Raw genomic sequence first — 20,233 nt, 5'->3', positions numbered from 1 at the left:
AGGACCAGAACCAGAACCAGAACCAGGACCAGACCCAGAACCAGAACCAGAACTGGGACCAGAACCAGAACCAGAACCAGAACTGGGACCAGAACCAGAACCAGAACCAGGACCAGGACCAGAACCAGAACCAGGACCAGGACCAGGACCAGAACCACAACCAGGACCAGAACCAGGACCAGAACCAGGACCAGAACCAGGACCAGGACCAGAACCAGGACCAGAACCAGAACCAGGACCAGAACCAGGACCAGAACCAGAACCAGGACCAGAACCACAACCAGGACCAGGACCAGGACCAGAACCACAACCAGGACCAGAACCAGAACCGGGACCAGAACCAGAACCACAACCAGGACCAGAACCAGAACCAGGACCAGAACCAGGACTGGGACCAGGACCAGAACCAGAACCAGAACCAGAACTGGGACCAGAACCAGAACCACAACCAGGACCAGAACCAGAACCAGACCCAGAACCAGAACCAGAACCAGGACCAGACCCAGAACCAGAACCAGAACCAGAACCAGAACCAGGACCAGAACCACAACCAGAACCAGGACCAGGACCAGAACCAGAACCGGGACCAGGACCAGAACCAGAACCAGGAAAATGAGAACCGAGGACACGGAGTTTGCAAAAGCGCCGGATTTATTGATGTATTGATGGGTTTATTGATTTATCGATGGGTTTATTGAGGAAAAGCCGAGTTTAATTCCCAAATTCCCGATTCCTGCGCGGATCCGCTCAGCCTGTGGACAGAAATATGGAATTGGGGACAGTTCACAAATTTGGGGACAATTCCCAGATTGGGACTGGGATCAGGACCGGGACTGGGATCAGAATTGGGATTGGGATTGGGATTGGGATCAGAACCAGAACTGGGCCTGGGATTGGAATTGGGACTGGATTGGGATCAGAATTAGGACTGTGATCGGGATCGGGACTGGGATTGGGGTTGGGATCAGGACTGGGGTTGGGGTTGGAACTGGGACTGGGATTGAGACCAGGAGCAGAACCGGGATTGGGATTGGAATTGGGACTGGAATTGGGATTGGGACTGGGATCAAGGTTGGGACTGGGATCAGAATTGGGACTGGGATTGGAACCGGGACTGGGATTGAGACCAGGACCAGAACCGGGACTGGGATTGGAATTGGGATTGGGGTCAGGATTAGGATCAGGACTGGGATTGGAATTGGGACTGGGATCAGAATTGGGATTGGGACTGAGATTGGGATCAGAATTAGGACTGGGATTGAGACCAGGACCAGAACCAGAACCAGGACTGGGATTAGAATTGGGATTGGGATTGGGACTGGGATCGGGGCTGGGGTTGGGACTGGGATTGGAATTGGGACAAGGACTGGGATTGGGATCAGAATTAGGACTGGGATTGGAATTGGGACTGGGATCGAGACTGGGATCAAGGTCGGGACTGGGATTGGGACCAGGACCAGAACCGGGACTGGGATTGGGATTAGGACTGGGATCAGAATTGGGATTAGGACTGGGATTGGGATCAGAATTAGGACTGGGATTGGAACTGGGACTGGGATTGGGACCAGGACTGGGATTGAGACCAGGACCAGAACCGGGACTGGGATTGGGATTGGGATTGGGGTCAGGTTCGGGATCAGGGCTGGGATTAGGACTGGAATTAGGACTGGGATTGGGAATGGGATTGGGAATGGGGTTGGGATCGGGGTTGGGATCAGGACCGGGACTGGGATCAGAATTGGAACTGGGACGGGGACTGGGATCAGGACAAGGACCAGAACTGGGACTGGGATTGGATTTGGGACTGGGATCAGAACCAGGGACCAGAACCGGGATTGGAATTGGAGTTGGGACTGGGATTAGGATCAGAATTGGGACCAGAACCAGCACCAAAACCAGACCCAGATTTTACCTGTCCTGGCCCTGCGGCTCGTCAGGACCAGCCCCAGCCCGATGAGGATCAGAACCAGCCCCAGGGCCAGGGCGGCCCCGGCCAGGGCCGTGTCCAGCTGCTCGTCCAGCGCCGTGTCCGGAGCCACTGCGGGAATAGTCCTGGGCTCAGGCCGGAAACGGCACCACAAATGAAAAATGTAAAAAATCCCAAAAAATTCCCCAAAAATAAAAAAAAAATCCCCAAAAATTCACCAAAAATTCCCCAAAAATCCCCCCAAAAATTCCCTAAAAATCCTAAAAATCGTCCAAAAAATCTGAAAAAAATCCCAAAAAATCCCCCAAAAATCTCAAAAAAATCAGAAAAATCCCCCAAAAATCCAAAAAAAATCACAAAAAAATTCATGAAAAATCTCAAAAAAATCAGAAAGAAATCCCCAAAAAATCTCAAAAAAATCCCCCAAAAAATCACCAAAAAAATCTCAAAAAATCCTGAAAAAATCCCAAAAAAATCAGGAAAAAAATCCCTAAAAAATCCTAAAAATCCCCCTAAAAATTCCAAAAAATCCTGAAAAAATTTTTCAAAAAATTCTCAAAAAAAATCCCCAAAAAATCACCAAAAAATCCCCAAAAAATCCTCAAAAAATCACCAAAAAATCCCCAAAAAATCCCCAAAAAATCCCAAAAAATCCTCAAAAAATAAAAAAAAAAATCCCCAAAAAATCCCAAAAAATTCTGAAAAAATCCACAAAAAATCCTCAAAAAAATTCCAAAAAATCCCAAAAAATCTCAAAAAAATCACAAAAAAAATTCCAAAAAAACCTGCAAAAAAATCCCCAAAATCCCCATTTCTTACCCCAATAGGCGACAGTGGTCCGGTTGTCTGTGGTGACCACACAGGCGTGAACGTCCCCGGCCTGGGGAACGACGGACACCCGGGACAGACGGACAAAGGTGAGCTCAGCGCTGGGGACAAAGGGCCCTGTGCTCACTCCGGCCGTGACGGGCACTCCGGACACGGCCCAGCTGGGCTCAAAAAAATCTCAAAAAATCCCAAAAAAATCTCAAAAAAATCCCCTAAAAATCCCCAAAAATCCTGAAAAAAATTTCAAAAAATTCTCAAAAAAATCCCAAAAAAATCCCCAAAAATCACCAAAAAATCCTCAAAAAATCACAAAAAAATCCTGAGAAAATTCCTAAAAATCACCCAAAAAATCACCCAAAAAATCCCGAAAAATTACTAAAAATCACCAAAAAAATCACAAAAAAAATTTCAAAAAAATCTCAAAAAAATCCCCAAAAAATCTCAAAAAAAATCCAAAAAATACCTAAAAAAATCCACAAAAAATCCACGACAAATCTCAAAAATATCTCAAAAAAAATCACAAAAAATCCCCAAAAAATCCCAAAAAAATCCTGAAAAAATCCTGAAAAAACCCCAAAAAAATCCTGAAAAAATCACTAAAAATCCCCAAAAAATCCCCAAAAAATCCCTAAAAATCCCCATTTCTTACCCCAATAGGCGACAGTGGTCCGGTTGTCTGTGGTGACCACACAGGCGTGAACGTCCCCGGCCTGGGGAACGACGGACACCCGGGACAGACGGACAAAGGTGAGCTCAGCGCTGGGGACAAAGGGCCCTGTGGTCACTCCGGCCGTGACGGGCACTCCGGACAGGGCCCAGCTGATCTCCAGCGATGGGGGGAAGATGTTTTCCACCAAACAAACCAAAATATTGGGTTGGCCCAACACAGGTGGGAGAGCTGGAAAAACTGACACCACTGGGAGCCCTGGGGGGAATTAATGGGAATAATTAATAATTTTTTTTAATTAATAATGGGAATAATTAATAATTTTAAATTAATAATTGGAATAATTAATAATTATTTATTCATAATGGGTATAATTGATAATTATTAAGTAATAATTAATAATTCTTAAATAATAATGGGAATAATTCATGTGAAGAATTTTTTTTTTTCCTGTATTTTTTTTTGCCATTTCCGTCCCTTCATTCTTGAGTTTTTCCATCTCTTAATTCTTGAGTTTTTTCTGTGATTTTTATCTATTTATTCCTAAATTTTTCATGGTTTCCATCCCTTCATTCCCAAGTTTTTCCATCCATTTATTTCCCAGTTTTTTCCATGGTTTTAACCCCTTTATTCCTATTTTTTAAAATGATTTCCATCCCTTCATTCTTGAGTTTTTCCATCTCTTCATTCTTGATTTTTTTTCTGTGATTATTGGCCATTTATTCCCAAATTTTTCATGGTTTCCATCCCTCCATTCTTGGGTTTTTCCATCCATTTATTCCCCAGTTTTTCTCATGGTTTTTGGCCATTTATTCCCAAATTTTTCATGGTTTCCATCCCTTCATTCTTGAGTTTTTCCATCTCTTCATTCTTGACTTTTTGCTGTGATTTTTGGCCATTTTTTCCCAATTTTTTCATGGTTTCCATCCCCAAAATTCCCATATTTTTTTGCATTTCTGTCCCTTCGTTGGCCAAGTTTTTCCTTCTCTTCATCCATGACTTTTTCTGGGTTTTCATCTCTTTATTCCCATTTTTTTTTGCTGTTTCCATCCCTTAATTACCAAATATTTTCCCATATTTTCAATCCTTTCACCCCAAATTTTTTTCCCACATTTCCCATCCCTCATCCCCAATTTTTCCACCCCTTTCCCCCTGAATTTTCCCACATTTCCCATCCCTTTTTCCCCTGAATTTTCCCAAAATTTCCATCCCTTTTCCCCTGAATTTTCCATCCCTTTTTTCCCTGATTTTTCCCATATTTCCCATCCCTCCATCCCCAAATTTTCCATCCCTTTTCCCCTGAATTTTCCTACATTTTCCATCCCTTTTCCCCTAAATTTTCCCACATTTCCCATCCCTTTTCCCCTAAATTTTCCCACATTTTCCATCCTTTTCCCCCTGAATTTTCCATCCCTTTTTCCCTGATTTTTTCCCATATTTTCCATCCCTCCATCCCCAAATTTTTCCATCCTTTTCCCCCTAAATTTCCCCATATTTTTTCCCTGATTTTTTCCCATATTTGCCATCCCTCCATCCCCAAATTTTCCACCCCTTTTCCCCTGAATTTTCCCACATTTTCCACCCCCTTTTCCCCAAATTTTTCCATCCTTTTTTCCCTAAATTTCCCCATATTTTTCCCCTGATTTTTCCCCATATTTTCCATCCCTCCATCCCCATATTTTCCATCCCTTTTCCCCTAAATTTTCCCATATTTTCCACCCCCTTTTCCCCTGAATTTTCCCACATTCTCATCCCTCCATCCCCAAATTTTTCCATCCTTTTCCCCCTAAATTTTCCCGTATTTTTTCCCTGATTTTTTCCCCATATTTGCCATCCCTCCATCCCCAAATTTTCCATCCCTTTTCCCCTGAATTTTCCCACATTTTCCACCCCTTTTCCCCAAAATTTTCCATCCTTTTTTCCCTAAATTTTCCCATATTTTCCACCCCTTTTTCCCTGATTTTTTCCCAAAATTTCCATCCCTTTTCCCCCTGAATTTTCCCACATTTTCCACCCCTTTCCCCCAAATTTCCCCACATTTCCCATCCCTCCATCCCCAAATTTTTCCATCCTTTTCCCCCTAAATTTCCCCTGATTTTTTCCCTCATTTTTCCCCACATTTCCCATCCCTCCATCCCCAAATTTTCCATCCCTTTTCCCCTGAATTTTCCTACATTTTCCATCCCTTTTCCCCTGAATTTTCCCACATTTCCCATCCCTTTTCCCCTAAATTTTCCCACATTTTCCATCCTTTTCCCCCTGAATTTTCCATCCCTTTTTTCCCTGATTTTTCCCATATTTCCCATCCCTCCATCCCCAAATTTTCCACCCCTTTTCCCCTGAATTTTCCCATATTTTCCATCCCTTTTCCCCTGAATTTTCCCACATTCTCATCCCTCCATCCCCAAATTTTTCCATCCTTTTTTCCCTAAATTTCCCCATATTTTTCCCCTGATTTTTCCCCATATTTTCCATCCCTCCATCCCCATATTTTCCATCCCTTTTCCCCTAAATTTTCCCATATTTTCCACCCCCTTTTCCCCTGAATTTTCCCACATTCTCATCCCTCCATCCCCAAATTTCCCATCCCTTTCCCCCTAAATTTTCCCGTATTTTTTCCCTGATTTTTTCCCCATATTTGCCATCCCTCCATCCCCAAATTTTCCATCCCTTTTCCCCTGAATTTTCCCACATTTTCCACCCCTTTTCCCCAAAATTTTCCATCCTTTTTTCCCTAAATTTCCCCATATTTTTCCCCTGATTTTTCCCATATTTTCCATCCCTCCATCCCCAAATTTTCCATCCCTTTTCCCCTGAATTTTTCCACATTTTCCACCCCTTTTCCCCAAAATTTTCCATCCTTTTTTCCCTAAATTTTCCCACATTTTCCACCCCTTTTTCCCTGATTTTTTTCCCAAAATTTCCATCCCTTTCCCCCCTGAATTTTCCCACATTTTCCACCCCTTTCCCCCAAATTTCCCCACATTTCCCATCCCTCCATCCCCAAATTTTTCCATCCTTTTCCCCCTAAATTTCCCCTGATTTTTTCCCTCATTTTTCCCCACATTTCCCATCCCTCCATCCCCAAATTTTCCATCCCTTTTCCCCTGAATTTTCCCACATTTTCCATCCTTTTCCCCCTGAATTTTCCATCCCTTTTTCCCTGTTTTTTTCCCATATTTTCCATTCCTCCATCCCCAAATTTTTCCATCCTTTTTTCCCTAAATTTCCCCATATTTTTCCCCTGATTTTTCCCCATATTTTCCATCCCTCCATCCCCATATTTTCCATCCCTTTTCCCCTAAATTTTCCCATATTTTCCACCCCCTTTTCCCCTGAATTTTCCCACATTTTCCATCCTTTTCCCCCTGAATTTTCTATCCCTTTTTCCCTGATTTTTTCCCATATTTTCCACCCCTCCATCCCCAAATTTTTCCATCCTTTTTTCCCTAAATTTCCCCATATTTTTCCCTGATTTTTCCCCATATTTTCCATCCCTCCATCCCCATATTTTCCATCCCTTTTCCCCTAAATTTTCCCACATTTCCCATCCCTTTTCCCCTAAATTTTCCCACATTTTCCATCCTTTTCCCCCTGAATTTTCCATCCCTTTTTCCCTGATTTTTTCCCATATTTTCCATCCCTCCATCCCCAAATTTTTCCATCCTTTTTTCCCTAAATTTCCCCATATTTTTCCCCTGATTTTTCCCCATATTTGCCATCCCTCCATCCCCATATTTTCCATCCCTTTTCCCCTAAATTTTCCCATATTTTCCACCCCCTTTTCCCCTGATTTTTCCCACATTCTCATCCCTCCATCCCCAAATTTTTCCATCCTTTTCCCCCTAAATTTCCCCTGATTTTTTCCCTCATTTTTCCCCACATTTCCCATCCCTCCATCCCCAAATTTTCCATCCCTTTTCCCCTGAATTTTCCTACATTTTCCATCCCTTTTCCCCTGAATTTTCCCACATTTCCCATCCCTTTTCCCCTAAATTTTCCCACATTTTCCATCCTTTTCCCCCTGAATTTTCCATCCCTTTTCCCCTGATTTTTTTCCCATATTTTCCACCCCTTTCCCCCTAAATTTTCCCCAATTTTTCCCAAATTTTCCCCACCTACCCCTGGCCTCGGGCAGGAGGCCCTGGAGCTGCGGGCCGAGGATTCCCAGGATTTCCTGGCAGAGTTGGGATTCAGGAAGGATTTCCTGGGGTTTTTCCAGCCCCTGGGGCCAGGAGGGAATCCCGGGAATTGCGGAATTCCAGCGGGATCCCGGGAAGTGGAACCAGAAAAGGCCCAGCTCGTCCAGAGTCACCGACAGCGACAGGGAGGGAGAGTCCGGCTGGCAGGTCAGCACCTCCGAAAGGACGTGGGAGGCTGGGAAAGATGGGAAAAAATGGGAATAAATAATGGGAAATAATAATGGGAAATAATGGGAATAAATAATGGGGAATGATGGGGAATAATGGGGATAAATAATGGGAAATAATGGGGAATAATTGGAAATAATAATAGGAATTAATTGGAAATAATAATGGGAAATAATGGGGAATAATAATGGGGAATAATGGGAAATAATAATAGGAAATAATGGGGAATAAGGGGAAATAATAATGGGGAATAATGGGGAATAATGGGAAATAATAATGGGAAATAATGGGAAATTATGGGGAATAATGGGAAATAATGGGGAATAATAATGGGGAATAATGGGGAATAATGAGGAATAATAATGGCGAATAATGGGGAATAAATATTGGGGAATAATGGGAAATAATGGGGAATAATTGGAAATAATAATAGGAATTAATTGGAAATAATAATGGGAAATAATGGGGAATAATAATGGGGAATAATTGGAAATAATAATGGGAAATAATGAGGAATAAGGGGAAATAATAATGGGGAATAATGGGGAATAATGGGAAATAATAATGGGAAATAATGGGAAATTATGGGGAATAATGGGAAATAATGGGGAATAATAATGGGGAATAATGGGGAATAAAGGGAAATAAATAATGGGGAATAATGGGGAATGATGGGGAATAATGGGGAATAATAATGGCGAATAATGGGGAATAAATATTGGGGAATAATGGGAAATAATGGGGAATAATTGGAAATAATAATAGGAATTAATTGGAAATAATAATGAGAAATACTGGGGAATAATAATGGGGAATAATTGGAAATAATAATGGGAAATAATGGGGAATAAGGGGAAATAATAATGGGGAATAATGGGAAATTATGGGGAATAATAATGGGGAATAATGGGGAATAATGGGGAATAATAATGGCGAATAATGGGGAATAAATATTGGGGAATAATGGGAAATAATAGTGGGGAATAATGGGAAATAATAATGGGAAATAATGGGAAATAATGGGAAATAATGGGAAAAAATGGGGAATAAATAATGGGAAATAATGGGGAATAATTGGAAATAATAATAGGAATTAATTGGAAATAATAATGGGAAATACTGGGGAATAATTGGAAATAATAATAGGAAATAATTTGAGATAATAATGGGAAATAATGGGGAATAATGGGGAATAATAATGGGAAATAATGGGAATAATAATGGGAAGTGATGAGGAAAAATGGGGAATAATGGGGAATAATAATGGGGAATAATAATGGGGAATAATGGGGAATAATTGGAAATAGTAATAGGAATTAATTGGAAATAATAATGGGAAATAATGGGAAATAAATAATGGGAAATAATAATGGGAAACAATGGGGAATAATGGGGAATAAATAATGGGGAATAATGGGAATAATAATGGGGAATAATAATGGGAAATAATGGGAAATGGGAATGGGGATGGGAAATGGGGAATGGGAAATGGGGAATGGGGAATTAGGAATAAAGAAGAGAGAGGGAAATGGGAAATGGGAAATGGGAATAAGGAATAAGGAATAAGGAATAAGAGAAGGAGAGGAAAGGGGAGAGGAAAAGGGACGAGGGAAAGGGAGAGGGAAATGGGAAATGGGAAATGAGAAGGAGGAAGAAGGAATAAGGAAGGGAGAGGAGAAGGAGAGGGAGAGGAAGAGGGATGGGAAGGAGCGGGGAGGGAAGTGGGAATGGAGAAAGGGGAGGGAGGAGGAGAGGAAAAGGGAGGGAGAGGAAAGGGAAGAGGGAAATGGGAATAAAGAGGGAAGAGGGAAGTGGGAATGGAGAAGGGAGAGGGAAGTGGGACAAGGAAGGGACAGGGACAGGGAGAGAGGGAGGGGGAGAGGGAAATGGGAATAAGGAAGGGAAAGGGAAAGGGGATAGGGAGAGGGGATTAAAGAAGGGACAGGAATGGGACAGAGAAAGGGACAGGGAGGGGGACAGGGACAGGGAGGGGACAGGGAGAGGACAGGGAGGGGACAGGGAGAGGAGAAATGGGGAAGTGACAGGGAAAGCTGAGAACGGGGGGACAGAGGGAGGGGACAGGGAAAGGGAGAGAGAAAAGAGAGGGAGAGGGGACAGAGAGGGAGAGGGAAAGGAGACAGAGAAGGGACAGAAGGGACAAGGAGAGGGGACACAGAGAGAAAGAGACACACAAAACCTAAGTTACACCACCTCACGCCCCCTCTCCCCTCCCCACCCCTCCCTCCACCTCCTACCGGGATCACCGACGGCCACAGCGACAAAAAACCCCCAGAGCAGCGCGGCCACGACCCTCCCGTGGCCCCCCATGTCCCCTCCGTGTCCCCAATGTCCCCCACGGGCGGCTCCACCCGTGGGCCCGGACGCGGCGCCAGCCAATGGGAACGCTCCGCGCGCGTTACGTCACCGGTTGCTAGGTAGAGGAACACGGAGAGCGGCGCGGTGGCGGTGACAGAGCGGCCACTGAAGTCCCCAAAAATTTGGGGGAGGGTCCCCAAAGGTCACAGGGGGTTGGGGACACCCCTCGTGTCACCCCTGGGGACCCCCAAAATCAGGGGGAGGCCAGAAGTGACGTCACTGGGGTTTAATGAGGGGTGCGGGGTTAATTAGGGGGACACGAGTGATAATTGTGACGTCACTGGGGGGTGGCGGGGACCCCCTCGTGGGGACACCCCTGGAATTTTGGGACCCCAAATCCCAACATGGACCCCCATGGGTGCCCCCCACCCCTCTTGGCATCTCCAAGGGATATCCCAGGAATGTCGTGGGGACACCCTTGGAATTTTTTGGGACCCCAAATCCTTCTGTGGGTGCCCCCCCACCCCATCATGGACCCCCATAGGTGCCCCCCACCCCATCACTGACCCCCATGGGTGCCCCCCACCCCTCCTGGCACCCCCAAGGGACATCCCAGGAATGTCGTGGGGACATCCCCGGGATTTTTGGGACCCCAAATCCTCCCATGGGTGTCCCCCACCTCATCATGGACACCCATGGGTGCCCCCCACCCATCCTGGCACCCCCATGGGTGCCCCCCACCCCTCCTGGCACCCCCAAGGGACATCCCAGGAATGTCGTGGGGACATCCCCGGGATTTTTGGGACCCCAAATCCTCCCATGGGTGTCCCCCACCTCATCATGGACACCCATGGGTGCCCCCCACCCATCCTGGCACCCCCATGGGTGCCCCCCACCCCTCCTGGCACCCCCAAGGGACATCCCAGGAATGTCGTGGGGACATCCCCGGGATTTTTGGGACCCCAAATCCTCCCATGGGTGTCCCCCACCTCATCATGGACACCCATGGGTGCCCCCCACCCATCCTGGCACCCCCATGGGTGCCCCCCACCCATCCTGGCACCCCCAAGGGACATCCCAGAAATGTCGCCGACCCCCGTAGGGACACCCCAGGAATTTTTTGGGACCCCAAATCCTCCCATAGGTGCCCCCCACCCCAACATAGATCCCCGTGAGTGTCCCCAAATCCCATCACAGACCCCCATGGGTGCCCCCCACCCCTCCTGGCACTCCCAAGGGAATTCCCAGGAACGTCTTGAGGACACCCCAGGAATTTTTGGGCCCCTCCTCTTATCGTGGGTGCCCCCCCACCTCATCACTGACACCCATGGGTGCCTCCCCACCCCAACACAGACCCTCATGGGTGCCCTCCACCCCTCTTGGGACCCCCAAGGGACATCCCAGGAATGTCGTGGGGACACCCCAGGAATTTTTGGGATCCCAAATCCTCCCATGGGTGCCCCCAAATCCTATCATGGACACCCATAGGTGACCCCCACCCCATCACTGACCCCCATGAGTGCCCTCCACCCCTCTTGGGACCCCCAAGGGAATTCCCAGGAATGTCTTGAGGACACCCCTGGAATTTTTTGGGACCCTCCCACCCCCATCATGGACCCCCTTGGGTGCCCCCCACCCTCATCCCACCCCCCCCAGGGATGGCACTGGGACACCCCAGGAATGTCGCCGACCCCCATGGGGACACCCAATAAATTTTTGGGACCCCAAATCCTCCCATGGGTGGCCCCAAATCCCACCATGGACACCCATGGGTGCCCCCCACCCCTCTTGGCACCCCCAAGGGACATCCCACGAATATCACGGTGACCCTCTCCTGGAAATTTTTGGGACCCTAAATCCCCCCCCAATCCTGGACCCCCCATGGGTGCCCCCCCCTCCATTGACTCTGCAGCGCCCCCTCACTGCGCATGCGCACGGGGGCGGCGCTAGGACCCCGCGGCGCCTTTTTCCCGCCAAGGGAGGGGGGGGTCATGAATGGGAGGGGGGGCCCCCCGTGGGAACGGCGGGAAGCCCCACGTGACCTCCCGCCAGCCAATCAGCGCGCGGGTGACGTAGGCGCGCGGCTCCCTTTTTCTGCCCCGGGATGGTTTTTTTTTATTTTTTTTTAAACTCCCTCAAACCCGAATTTTTTTTTTTTTTTTAAGCGGGGAGGTTTTTTAAGGAGGAGAAAAACGGAAAAAGGAAGAAGATGAAGCGGGGCCGAGCTGAAACGGCGGCGCTTCAGGTGAGTAAAAAGCCTTTTTGGGGGGGGGGGAAAGGCCTCGCCTTGCCCCCCCCACAGCGAAGGCGGGGTGGAAGGTGACGTAACCACCGCGCGCTGTCAATCACGCTTTGCCCCGCCCCTTCACCGCGGCTCCACCAATCAGAAACAGCAAAAGCCTTGATTGACAGCGGGGGCGGGCGCGGCTTTGTGCTGCCGGCGGGGGCGGCGGTTTGGGGCGAAAAGCGCCATGTTTGGGGTTGTTCGAGCGGGGGCGGCGGCGGCGGGCGCGGCCCCAAATGCTGTGTCACGGTGGAGAGAAGGGGGGGGGGGAAGGGAATCGGACGCCACACGGAGCCGCCCGTGTCCTGCGAGAGCAGGGAAAAATTAGCGGGGTGGGGGGGGAGGTTGGGAAGGACGCGATTCTTTTTTCCCCCTGAGCGTGAAAAGGGGGGAAAAAAGCGTTGAGGGTTCGACAGTGGGTAGGGAAAGGATTGGGGGTTTCATGGGGTTGGGGGGGGGAATGGTAAATCGGGGTTTTAGTGCGGTTGGCCGCTGCCGTAGCGGCGTGAACGTGGGGGTTGTGGCCCCCAGCGTGTGCTTAGGGAAAAGATGGAGCGTCCCCGGAGCCCGTGGGCGCCGCAGGACGCGGGGGGCGAAGCTTTGCGTGGCTGCTCAAGGGCGGGGGGGGGGTGGTTAGAAAGGGGGTGCGGGGTTTAACGGCGCAGTGCGGCCTGTGCGAGCGCCGCGAGGGGGGTGAATCCCGGCCCGGCGGGGGAGCGCTCTGGGAGGTCGCCGAGGCCGAGGAGCGGCGGGGGAAGCGGAGGGTCCGGCTGGGACCGGCCGCGCTCATTGTCCGGCCGCCGCCACCGCCGCCATTCAAGATGGCGCCTGCCGGCTTCTTCTTCCTCCTTCGCCTGCCTCCCCTCGGGACGCCGCCGCCAATCAGCGGCTGCTCCCGCCCCCCGCGTGACGCGCCGGCCAATCACCGCCCGGCGGGCGCCCGCGCCGGCCAATCAGCGCCGATATCGCAGCGCGCGTGGGGTGAGGCGCTGGGCGGAAGGCCGGCCGGGGCGGGGAGCCGCGGCGGTGATTGACGGCGCCCTCAGCCAATCGCAGCCTCTGCACAGTGTTGCCTCCGCCCAATGAGGCCGCGGCGGGGCGGGGCGGGTCGGTTGGGTGACGTCAGCGCCGGCGGCGTCCAATGGCGTGGCGGCTGGCGTCTATATAAGGGCGGGCGGGGGCAGGCCGAGCGGCGCCATTTCGCGGGGACGAAGGGACGGAGCGGGTCGGGCCCGGCGCGCGCGGGGGGCGGCCCCAACCCGGCTCCATCCCCCGCCTCCGCCGTCCCGGAGGGCTCCGGGACCCTCCCCGGACCCTCCCCGGCCTCCGCAGCGACCCCTGCCTGCGGCCACCGGCGGCGAGAGAGAGAGAGAGAGAGAGACAGAGAGAGAGGGGAGGCCGCCTCCGCCCGGCTTCTTCCTCCATCCCCCCCCCTCCCTCTCCCCTCACGCTTTTCCCTCAGCCCTCAGCGAGCCAAGATGGAGCGCGGCGGCTGAAGCTTTTCCCGCCCGAAATATCCGCCGTCATCCGCCTCTTCCCGGCGCGGCTGCTGTTCCTCGCTCCGCCCGCCTCGCAGCCCTTCGGGCCCCGGCTTGTATCGAACGGGTCGCGCCGCGTTCGGCGGGTCCGGGTGAGGCTCTGGGAAGGAAGGATTGATACCCCCCCTCCTTCCTTTCCTCGTCACTGCCACTTTTTTTTTTTTTTTTCTGTTCACCTCGATCTTTTATTTTATTTCTTATTTTATTTCTTATTTTATTTTTTATTTTATTTTTTATTTTATTTTGAAATTTTTTTTTATTTTTAATTTTGTTTTTATTTGATTTTTAAAATTATTTCCTATTTTATTTTTAATTTTATTTTTAATTTGATTTTATTTTTTATTTTATCTTTTATTTTATTTTTATTTCATTCTTATTTTTTATTTTAATTTTTTTATTTCTTATTTTAGTTTTAACTTTATTTTTTATTTTACTATTTATTTTATTCTTACTTTATTTTTCATTTAAATTTTTTTGTTTTACTTTTTGCTTTATTTTTAACTTTATTTTTTATTTTACTATTTATTTTATTCTTATTTTATTTTTCATTTTAATTTTTTATTTTACTCTTTATTTTATTTTTAACTTTATTTTTAATTTTACTCTTTATTTTATTTTTAACTTTATTTTTTTACTTTAACTTTTAATTTTATTTTTAATTTAATTTCGTTTTACATTTTAAATTTCGCTTTATTTTTCATTTATATTTTATCTTATTATTTTATTATTTATTTTATTATTTATATTATTTTTAAATTATTTTATATTTAATTTTTTATTTATTTTTATTTATTTTTTATTTTATTTTTTATTTTATTTTTTAATTTATTTTTACTTAATTTTCAATTAATTTTTAAACTAATTTTTAATTCATTTTTAACTATTTTTAACCGTCTCCACCATCCAACCCTTTTCCCTCCTTTTCCCACCCCTCAGACCGCGCCGCCATTTTCGCCGCCGCGCCCCCGCCGATGTGAAGCCGGGCCCGTCCCTCCCTCATCGCCCTCCCTCCGCTCCGAAAACGGGGAGGGGGCTCCGCCAAGACCCCCCGTCCCTTCCTGATGCGCTGAAGCCCCGCCGGGGCCCGCACCGGGCCGGTGAACGGCGCAGTTGGGCCGGCCAAAGTGGGGGGCTCCTCGGAGGAGACGGCGGGAGGAGGAGGAGGAGGAGAAGGAGGAGGTGAAGGCCCGCGGGCCGAGCACGAAACCGCCGGGATGTTGCAGAACGTGAATCCTCAGAGCAAGTAAGTGCTGAGCGCCGTTGGGAAAATATTTTTTTTGGGGGGAAATGTGGGTTTTTAAAGGGGGTTTTAAAGGGGGTGAGGCCTGGTTGGAGGTTTTTGGGGTTGGGTTGTTTGTGGGGTGTTGTTGTCTCCAGATTGGGGTTTGTGTGGATGGGGAGGCATGAAGTGTAAAAGTGTCGCCGTGGGAGTTTTGTGGTGGGTTTGGGTCAGGCCAAGGCTGTGTGACAGTGACAGTGGGGGTCCCCAGAGTGTGGCTTTGTCACTTTGGGACCTCCTGTGCTGGGTCTGGGTCATCCTCATGCTGTGACAGTGACACTGGTGTCCCCAAATTGTGGCTTTGTCACTGTGGGACCTCCTGTGCTGTGACAGTGACATGGGAACCCTGAAAGTGTGGCAGTGTCACTGTGAGTCCCATGTGGCATTCTGAGACCTCTGCACAGGGCCTGTGTCACCCCCAGGCTGTGACAGTGACACTGGAGGTCCCCAGAGTGTGGCTTTGTCACTGTGGGACCTCCTGTGCTGTGACAGTGACATTGGGATTCCTAAATCCTGGTAGGGTCACTGTGGTATCCCCATGCTGGGCCTATGTCACCCCCAGGTTGTGACAGTGACACTGGGACCCTGAAATTGTGGCAGTGTCACTGTGGGTCCCGTGTGGCATCCTGAGACCCCTGTGCTGGGCCTGTGTCACCCCCAGGCTGTGACAGTGACATGGGATTCCTAAATCCTGGTAGTGTCACTTTGGGACCCCCAAACTGTGGCTGTGTCACTGTGGGACCCACATGGTGGGCCTGTGTCACCCCCAGGCTGTGACAGTGACACTGAGGGTCCCCAATTTGTGACAGTGTCACTTTGCGACCTCCTGTGCAAGGTCTGTGTCACCCCCAGGCTGTGACAGTGACACTGGGACCCCCCCAAATCCTGATAATGTCACTGTGGGACCACCAAATTGTGTCTGTGCCACTGTGGGACCTCCTGTGCTGTGACAGGGACACTGGGACCCCTAAATCCTGGTAGTGTCACTTTGGGACTCCCAGATTGTGTCTGTGTCACTTTGAGATCCTTGTGCTGTGATGGTGACATTGGGACCCCCCAAATTGTGACTGTGTCACTGTGGGACCCCCATGTTGGGCCTGGGTCGCCCTCAGGCTGTGACAGTGACACTGGGACCCCTAAATCCTGGCAGTGTCACTGTGGGACCTCTGTGCTGGGTCACACTCATGCTGTGACAGTGACATTGCGACCCCCCAAAACCTGGTAATGTCACTTTGGGATCCCCATGCTGGGCCTGGGTCACCCTCAGGCTGTGACAGTGACACTAGGGGTCCCCAAATTGTGGCTGTGTCACTTTGGGATCCCTGTGCTGGGTCTGTGTCACCCCCAGGCTGTGACAGTGACATTGGGACCCCCAAATTGTGGCTGTGTCACTGTGGGACTTCTGTGCAGGGTCTGTGTCACCCTCAGGCTGTGACAGTGACACTGAGGGTCCCCAGAACGTGTCTTTGTCACTGTGGGCCATTCTGTGCTGTGACAGTGACATTTGGATTCCTAAATCCTGGTAGGGTCACTGTGGTATCCCCATGCTGGGCATGTGTCACCCCCAGGCTGTGACAGTGACATGGGGGTCCCCAAATTGTGGCTGTGTCACTTTGGGATCCCTGTGCTGGGTCTGTGTCACCCTCAGGCTGTGACAGTGACACTGGGGATCCCCAAATTGTGGCTCTGTCACTGTGGGACCCCCAAATTGTGCCTCTGTCACTTCAGGGTCCCTGTGCTGGGCCTGTGTCATCCTCATGCTGTGACAGTGACATTGGGGGCCCCCAGGTTGTGGCTTTGTCACTTTAGGACCCCCAAATTGTGGCTGTGTCACTTTGGGACCCCCATGCTAGGCCTGTGTCACCTCCCTGCTGTGACAGGGACACTGGTGTCCCCAAATTGTGGCTTTGTCACTGTGGGACCTCCTGTGCTGTGACAGTGACATTGGGACCCCCCAAATCCTGGTAATGTCACTTCATGACTCCTAAATTGTGGCAGCGTCACTGTGGGTCCCATGTGGCATCCTGAGACCCCTGTGCAGGGCCTGTGTCACCCCCAGGCTGTGACAGTGACACTGGGGGTCCCCAAATTGTGACAGTGTCACTTTGGGACCTCCTGTGCTGTGACAGTGGCATTGGGATTCCTAAATCCTGGTAGGGTCACTTTGTGACTCCTAAATTGTGACAGTGTCACTGTGGGTCTCACGTGGCATCCTGAGACCCCTGTGCAGGGTGTGTGTCACCCCCAGGCTGTGACAGTGACATGGGGACCCCAAATTGTGGCTGTGTCACTTTGGGACCTCCTGTGCTGTGACAGTGACATTGGTGTTCTTAAATCCTGGTAGTGTCACTTTGGGATCCCCAAATTGTGGCACTGTCACTGTGAGACCTCTGGACTGGGTTTGGGTCATCCTCATGCTGTGATAGGGACATTGGGACCCCCAGGCTGTGGTAGTGTCACCTCCGTGTTGTGACAGTGTCACCATAGGATCCCCAAATTGAGGTTGTGTCACTGTGGGACCTCCCCTCATGACAGTGACATGAGGACCCCCAGATTGTGGTTCTGTCACTTTGGGATCCCCATGCTGGGTCTGTGTCACCCCCAGGCTGTGACAGTGACACAGGAATCCCACAAATTCTGGCAGTGTCACTTTGGGATCCCCATGCTGGGCCTGTGTCACCTCCAGGCTGTGAGAGTGACACAGTGACAGTGACAGTGGGGTCCCTGAATCCTGGCAGTGTCACTTTGGGATCCCCAAGTTGTGGCACTATCACTGTGGGACCCCTGTACTACATCTGTGTCACCCTCATGCTGTGACAGGGACATTGGGACCCCCAAATAGTGGCTGTGTCACTGTGGGACCCTAAAATTGTGGCAGTGACACTTTGGGACCTCTGTGCAGGGTCTGTGTCACCCCCAGGCTGTGACAGTGACACTGGGGGTCCTCAAATTGTGGTTCTGTCACTGTGGGACCCCCGTGCTGGGCCTGCGTCACCCTCAGGCTGGGACAGTGACACTGGGGGTCCCCAAACTGTGGTTGTGTCACCGTGGGACCCCCAAATTGTGGCAGTGTCACAGTGGGACTCCTGTATTGGGTCTGTGTCACCCCCAGGGCTGTGACAGTGACACTGGGGGTCCTCAAATTGTGGTTCTGTCACTGTGGGACCTCCTGTGCTGTGACAGTGACAGTGGGATTCCTAAACCCTGGTAGTGTCACTTTGGGATCCCCAATTTGTGGTTGTGTCACCGTAGGACCCCCATGCTGGGCCCGTGTCACCCCCAGGCTGTGACAGGGACATTGGGACCCCCCAGAGTGTGACAGTGCCACCCCCAGGCTGTGACAGTGACATTGGGACCCCCCCAAATCCTGGTAATGTCACTTTGGGATCCCCGTGCTGGGCCTGTGTCACCCCCAGGCTGTGACAGTGGCATTGGGGGTCCCCAAATTGTGGCTGTGTCACTGTGGGACCCCCAGACTGTGACAGTGTCACCGTGGGGCTCCTGTGATAGGGTTGTGTCACTGTCACAGCACAGGAGGTCCCCCAGTGTCACTGTCACAGCCTGGGGGTTACACAGACCCAGCACAGGGGTCTCATGATGACATGGTGACAATTTGAGGGGTCCCGGTGTCCCTGTCACAGCACAGGGGTCCCAAAGTGACACAGCCACTGTGACAGGGACATTGTGACCCCCAGGTTGTGACAGTGTCACTGTGGGATCCCCCAAAGGGTGGCAGTGTCACTGTGGGACCCTCATGGTGGGCCTGGGTCACCCTCAGGCTGTGACAGTGACATTGGGACCCCCCAAAATGTGACAGTGCCACCCCCAGGCTGTGACAGTGACATTGGGACCCCCCAATCGTGGCAGTGTCACCCCCAGGCTGTGACAGTGACATTGGGACCCCCCAGAGTGTGGCAGTGTCACCTCCAGGCCGTGACAATGACATTGGGACCCCCCAAAATGTGACAGTGCCACCCCCAGGCTGTGACAATGACATTGGGACCCCCCCAAAGTGTGGCAGTGTCACCCCCAGGCTGTGACAGTGACATTGGGACCCCCCAAATCGTGGCAGTGTCACCCCCAGGCTGTGACAGTGACATTGGGACCCCCCAAATGGTGGCAGTGCCACCCCCAGGCTGTGACAGTGACATTGGGACCCCCAAACTCTGTCGGTGTCACCGAGGTCACCCTGTCATTGTCACCGGTGTCGTGGCCTTGGGGACAGACCCGGGGTCACCCAGGGGTCAGGTCTAGGGAAAAATGGGGATCCCCAAATTCTGGATCCCCCAAAATCTTTGGGATTGGTGTCCTAGAGGTCCCCAAATCCTGGATCCCCCAAAATTCTTGGGATCAGTGTCCCAGGGGTCCCCAAATCCTTGGAATTGGAGGTCCTGAGGGTTCCTAAATCCTGGATCCTCCCAAAATTCTTGGGATTGATGTCTTGAGAGTTCCCAAATCTTTGGGATTGGAGTTCTGGGGGTCCCCAAATCCTTGGGATCAGTGACTTAGCGTCCCCAAATATTTGGAATTGGTGTCCTGGGGGGTTCCCAAATCCTGGATCCTCCCAAAATCCTTGGGATTGGTGTCCCGAGAGTCCCCAAATATTTGGGATTGGTGTCCTGGGGGTCCCCAAATCCTGGATCCTCAAATCCTTGGGGTTGATGTCCCCATTCCTGGATCCCCCAAAATTCTTGGGATCAGTGTCCCAGGGGTCCCCAAATCCTTGGGATTAGTGTCCTGAGAGTTCTCAAATCTTTGGGATTGGTGTCCTTGGGGTCCCTAAATCTTTGGGATTGATGTCCTGGGGGTCCCTAAATCTTTGGGATTGGTGTCCTGGGGGTCCCCAAATCCTTGGGATTCGTGTCCTGAGAGTCCCCAAATATTTGGGATTGGTGTCCTGGGGGTCCCCAAATCCTGGATCCCCCAAAATTCTTGGGATCAGTGTCCCAGGGGTCCCCAAATCCTTGGAATTTGAGTCCTGAGAGTTCCCAAATCTTTGGGATTGATGTCCTGGGGGTCCCCAA

General features: G+C 50.0%; 1 protein-coding gene and 1 long non-coding RNA gene across 3 annotated transcripts in view; one reads left to right on the top strand and one right to left on the bottom strand.

Moving 5' to 3' along the window:
* Nucleotides 1-633: 633 nt before the first annotated feature.
* Nucleotides 634-10,137, bottom strand: LOC310921617. The gene is made up of 4 exons (XR_014592176.1): nt 10,048-10,137; nt 7,545-7,799; nt 1,913-3,680; nt 634-752 (listed from the first exon to the last, which is right to left on the bottom strand). It is a non-coding gene; the product is annotated as an uncharacterized lncRNA (long non-coding RNA).
* A 3,452-nt stretch (nt 10,138-13,589) lies between these two features.
* Nucleotides 13,590-20,233, top strand: part of BRD2 (bromodomain containing 2) — a 36,023-nt gene continuing 29,379 nt past the window's right edge. Inside the window, exons 1-2 of one of the 2 annotated variants that reach the window (XM_083881629.1) lie at nt 13,590-14,022; nt 14,867-15,173. In XM_083881629.1, the coding sequence (XP_083737755.1) occupies nt 15,145-15,173 (29 nt within the window). In that variant the 5' untranslated portion in view covers nt 13,590-14,022; nt 14,867-15,144. Of the gene's footprint in view, nt 15,174-20,233 lie in introns of both variants that reach the window. The other variant, XM_083881631.1, reaches the window with a different exon arrangement.

This window comes from Zosterops lateralis (assembly GCF_965231275.1).
Source record: "Zosterops lateralis genome assembly, chromosome: 35".
Classification (NCBI taxonomy): Eukaryota; Metazoa; Chordata; class Aves; order Passeriformes; family Zosteropidae; genus Zosterops; species Zosterops lateralis.
Note: the sequence above shows the minus strand (reverse complement) of the source record. Positions and strands in the feature narration are given on the sequence as shown.